The 5352-nt window shown below is 45.1% G+C and overlaps 1 protein-coding gene across 4 annotated transcripts in view; it reads left to right on the forward strand.

Moving 5' to 3' along the window:
• Window positions 1–5352, forward strand: part of WWOX (WW domain containing oxidoreductase) — a 976751-nt gene that overhangs the window by 475208 nt on the left and 496191 nt on the right. The window contains exon 9 of one of the 4 annotated variants that reach the window (XM_024735511.1): window positions 3847–3925. The exons of the other annotated variants lie outside the window; for them this stretch is intronic. Coding sequence (XP_024591279.1) covers window positions 3847–3873 — 27 coding nt within the window. The 3' untranslated portion in view covers window positions 3874–3925. Of the gene's footprint in view, window positions 1–3846; window positions 3926–5352 lie in introns of those variants that run through there. 4 annotated transcript variants of the gene reach the window in all.

Genomic DNA, 5352 nt, shown 5'->3' on the forward strand with positions numbered 1-5352 from the left:
TCCCTGTGCAGCCAAAATATTTTAATGATTTCTAGGGCGACTTGGGAGAACGAGTCATAGGGGGATATATAGCATCAGGGAATCTATTTTCCAACCAAGAAACCCCAGGCATGTTTACCCATGTTTATGCCTCTTCTGGGTCAGGTGTATGAATATACTGCTTGGGACAGCAGGACAGAACGTATGAGGAAAGACACCTCCAGAAAATCTGGAATGCATGTTAGGAATATAAATCGGCCTCTAAGTTGGAATTACTAGGGATAATTGCACTTTGTGGAATTCTTTGTGCTGGTTATTATTATTTTTTTTCTGAGTTTAAAATCAAGGAAATCACTAAAGAGCGCTTTGTTTCCACAAAAGTTGGGTTGCACTGAATATTTATGGTGCTTTAAATTCTGTAAACCTCAGGGCTAAGCAATCTGTATATGTGTATCATTCCAGCCACAATGATCTTGAAGTTCTCAGAACTCGTGAAGCTCTTGCCTCTCCTGCCCTGGTGTTCTTCCCTCGTGGTATGGCCATCTCCTCATCCTTTAGCTCTTAGTATAAAAGCTTCTCAAAGAGGCCAATCCTGAGTGTCTGTATTAGTTTCTGATTGCCGCTGTAGTAAATGAATGCAGACTTGATGGCTTAAAAAGTACGAATGTATTCTCCTACTGCTCTGGAGATGAAAAGTCTGAAATGGGTCTCACTGGGCTGAATTCAAGGTGTTGGCAGGGCCTCGTGGCTCTAGGGGACAGTCTGTTCCAGTTTCGAGAGGTTGCTTGCTTTCCTTGGCCCACGGGCCTCTTCTTCCATCTTCAAAGCCAGCAAACGTAGCATCTTTAAGTCTCTCTGACTCTGTTCCTCCTGTCTGACTTTTCCATCTTTTTAGGACCTTCCGTTGGGCCCACCAGGGTCGTTCAGCGTACTCCCCTCAACTCAAGAACTGTGACACATGTACATCTGCAGAGTTCCCTCTGCCGTGTAAACTAACATATTTATGTGTTTCAAAGATTAGCGCACAGTCACCTTTTGGCACCACTCTTGTGTCTGCTACATTGTCTTAACTAAATAAAGCACTGCTCCTCTATCTCTGTCCTCAGCTCCCTAACCTCATCATACTCACCTTACATACTTAAAATTTTATTCTCTGGTTTACTGGGTTTGTGTATGCTTCTCTAACTAGAACATAAGCTTCTTGAAGGCAGGGACCCATGTCTAGAATCTCCTTCCTTTTCTGTTTCTTCAGCCAGTCAGTCAGGCTGATTTGGTTGTGAGTGACAGAAACCATACTCAGCTGGCTACAGAAAAAAGCAAAAACAGAAAGCATTTATTACCTTATGTAAGTGAAAACTCCAGGGCCATCGTTCGTTCAGCCTTTGCTGGACCCGGGTATTCAGAAGATGTCATCAAGAATTTGTCTCGTCCCTTTTGTGGCTCAGCTTTTCCCTTTGTAGACACACAGACGTCTTTCCTTGATGATGGTGAAGCCAGCTGCACTTTTTGTCAAAACCTGGAGTTGACCAGTTGACTGTCATTGGTCTAGTTGGGCGCGGGTGGAGATCCTGGAATCAGCCTGCAGGAATGGTTGCGCGACAGAAGCCACGTGTCAACATGACATTTGAAAACGTGTGGATTGGGACCGAGGGTAGGGCTGTTTCCCTCACGAATCAGGATGCTTTACTGGAAAGGCAAGTGAACGCTGGCCAGACACACGCAAAGGACGTAGAATAGCTCCCTTCACAGTCTGGCTTACCTCTCCTCCCACCTTGGAGACTGGCTGGTTACTCTGATTTCTTCTGCCTTTCTACAGATTTCCATCATTACACAAATTAGCACAGGATTATTGGATAATGGTCCCTCTTCAATATGTAATCAGATATTTTGCAAAGCACATTTGGGTCTGTTAGGGAAGGAAATGGACTTCAGCCTGCTTTTGTAGAGGCCTAATTTCCATTTTATTAACCTTCACTGCTGTCATTCTCTGAGACTAGGCCCATTCCTCCGCATTTTATAAAGTAACAGCTGCATTCCCTGAGTGCGCACTCTGCACTAGGCATCACACCAGTCCTTAGAATATCACCTCCCTTATTCCTCAGAACGACCCGCAGTGGAACTCAGCATCTCCTGGCCGCTAAGTGGCAGATCCACGGTTTAAACCCTACACCCTAAACAGAAGCTTCTAGAGCACAGGCCAAAAATGTGTTGGCTAAGGTTGGTGACGTGAAACCAAGTATTTCTGCTTCGGGGGATCCCAGCCCTTTCCCCCTCCAACCCTAAAGAGCTAGAGGAGTTTACTGCTGTTTTTCTAAAGAGCAACGTTAGTAATTACTTTGGCAGAAATTTTATACGAACAGAGAGCTTTTCTTTTTCATTTGCTTCAGCTTAGTCTTTTCCATTATTCATTCGGCTTCGTGGACCCTCCTATGCATACACCGTACTTATTCTTATTCACCCAGGACAGGTGTGTGGCACCTTGGAGAAGATGAAGACAGAGAGAAAATCAGTCAGACAGGAATTATGTTGAAAGATGAATGAATAAATTACCACCTCCCAGGAGTTGTATGAAAAATGGCTATTTCTGTAGGACACCAGAGCACCTTTTTCCTCTCTAATTCATGCGTATCCCTACACAAAGGCCCAGGGCGACGGGGAGTCTGTTTCTGGCCTGTGGGGAGCGTTCTGAGAATGCGAGGCCCTTGTGCTCGGAGGCACTGTGGGTGGCCACCCCCTTCACCTGCAGCCAGCCAGTCCCCTTGCACACCCTGCTTTGGGGACGAGTTTTCATCACAGTCTTGTTCCTGGAGAACTCTGGGGTAAACGGTTACGGGTCACCAAGTGGTCTTGCTAATGAGAGATGGAACATACCAATGGACAATGGCCAGACTGTCTCTGATCACAGAACTCTGACCCACAAGCCCTGCAGCCATCAAGCAAAAATGGTCAGGACTTGGTCGGTAACATCCAGCGTCCCTCTTTTTTTTTTTTTTAATTTATTTACTTTTGGCTGCATTGGGTTTTCATTGTTGCGCACGGGCTGTCTCTAGTTGCGGAGAGCAGGGGCTACTCTTCACTGCGGTGCGTGGGCTTCTCATTCAGCATCCCTCATTTTTGCCTTCTCTTCCAACTCGGGACCAACTGGAGAAAGCCAGATATGCTCCCAAGACAAGTAGCTTCTAGCTGGCCTGCCTTCCGCTGCCCCGGGTCGACAGCCTCCAGTCAGAACACACTGAAGCCTTCCCTCTTCTCACTAGGAAACTTGCCCTCTCCCCTGCCTGCCCCTCCATCTCTGCCAAACACCAGTGATGGTGGCCGACTCTTCTGCGATAACAAGCTTTGAATAAATGGCCGCTGTTTAATCTCATTTGGGTGGCCTTGGTTTACTGCTAGGCTAACTTTGCCCTGGCTTCATTTTTTTCACACAACTCTTCCCCTGTATATCAGCACACACCAAGACCTTGATCTCCCTCCCCCACCCTTCCTTTTCTCCTCCTCTCCCACTGGTCCTTCTTTTATGACTCTGCTCACTTTTGACCTTAGTTAAAATAATTTGTGACTGTTGTTGCATGATTATTTTATGCGTTGAAGGTCTGCAGTGCGCAAGGTGGGTTCACCCGTCATCTCATTTAACCCTTAGGGGAACCCCACAGATGTACTCTCAGCCCCCATTTCACAGGTCAGGTTAATGGACAGCCAGAGGAGCTAAGTGACCTTGGCTTCCCAAGGTGATAGCAGTGAAGGATCCAAACTCATATCTGTGGTTGAATCCAAGGCCCTGGCTGCCATTTTGACCTAGGTCTCTGATCTAAGTGTAACACCCTGGAGGGCAGGCTCTGTTATAATTTATCTGTGTACTCCTTACAGCAGCTAGAGGCCTGGGCAGCTGGCTGAAATGTCTGAGGAAGGAGGGAAGAGGGATGAAGAAGAAGAAAAACAGGAAGAATGAACACAGATTCAGTTGAAGAAAAAGTGTTTGGCTGAGTTGCGTAAAAATGATCTCATCTTTTTTCCTTTTAATATATCACTACATATAGCGACCATAGTGTCTCTCTAATTTCAGGACGTGCTTTGAAGATGAAAAGTGGTGTGTATCTGCTTAGCACTCTTTTTAAAAAAAATTTTGTGGGATTATAGTTGATTTACAATGTTGTCTTAGTTTTGAGGTGTACAGCAAAGTGATTCAGTTATGTGTATACATATATTCATTCTTTTTTAGATTCTTTTCTCAAATAGCTTACCATAGAATATTGGGTAGAGTTCCCTATGCTCTACAGAAGGTCCTTGCTGGTTATCTATCTTATATATAGCAGTGTGTGTATGTTAATTCCAAGCTCCTGATTTATCCCCCCCACCCCTTTGTTTCCCCTTTGGTAACCATGAGTTTGTTTTCAATATCTAAGTTTGCTTCTGTTTTATAAATGAGTTCATTTGTATCATTTAAAAAAAATTATATTCCCCATACGAGTGGTATCATATGACATTTGTCTTTCTCTGTCTGACTTATTTCACTTAGTATGATCGTCTCTAGATCCATCCATGTTGCTGCAGATGGCATTATTTTGTTCTTTTTTATGGCCGAGTAATATTTCGTCTTTCAGAAAAACATACTCATATCTGTACATTTACAGATGATTTCCTCCTTAAATTCCTTAAGCTGGAGACACCACCCGTGTTCCAAATGAACACAGATTCAGTTTTGTCACCTGTGTGAAATTAGGGCCCTGGTGTCCTGCTTCCCACGGTCGTCCGCCAAGATGTTTGTTACTCACCCAGCGACTCAGCCCAATTCTAAAGTCTCGGTGGTGTGAATCCAGGACAGCCACATCCCGAAGCGTTTTTCACGCATAGGTTGTTCACGCTAGTCTTCGAGATTGTACAGTTAGCATATGTTGTCCTAGCGATGTATTTATTATAATGGAAGTGTTCTCAGGGAACCAGATTTAATAGTTTTAAATCAGAGGCCAGCACGGACTTTTAGGAATTCCATTCATAGTAAGTTTCAGGCCCGACGAAGGGTTATGGAATGGGTTTCCGTTGCCACATCTCCCCCGTCCCACAAGTCTCACCTGGCCTACAAACGTTCCGCTGTGGATTTCTTCAAGCCAGCCACCTGCTGCACACAGAAAATTCAGGGTTTATACCATCACCTACATGACACGCCTTCCAGTGAAAAAGGGGTGGGGGAAAAACGTGGGCTGGCTGTTGGGTTTGTATCCTAAACCCTTATAACAACGTGAGTCTCCTTAATGGAGAGTCTTGGAAGCCTGGGACTGACGGGAATCTGGCTTTTCTTGTGTTCAGTTGATAGCCCCTTGAAGGCTGGAGCCATTGCCCATCTGTTTAGCTCTCTTATTCACGAGCAAGTTGGAC

This window comes from Neophocaena asiaeorientalis, unplaced genomic scaffold (genome assembly GCF_003031525.2).
Source record: "Neophocaena asiaeorientalis asiaeorientalis breed wild unplaced genomic scaffold, Neophocaena_asiaeorientalis_V1.1 scaffold40, whole genome shotgun sequence".
In the NCBI taxonomy this organism is placed as follows: domain Eukaryota; kingdom Metazoa; phylum Chordata; class Mammalia; order Artiodactyla; family Phocoenidae; genus Neophocaena; species Neophocaena asiaeorientalis.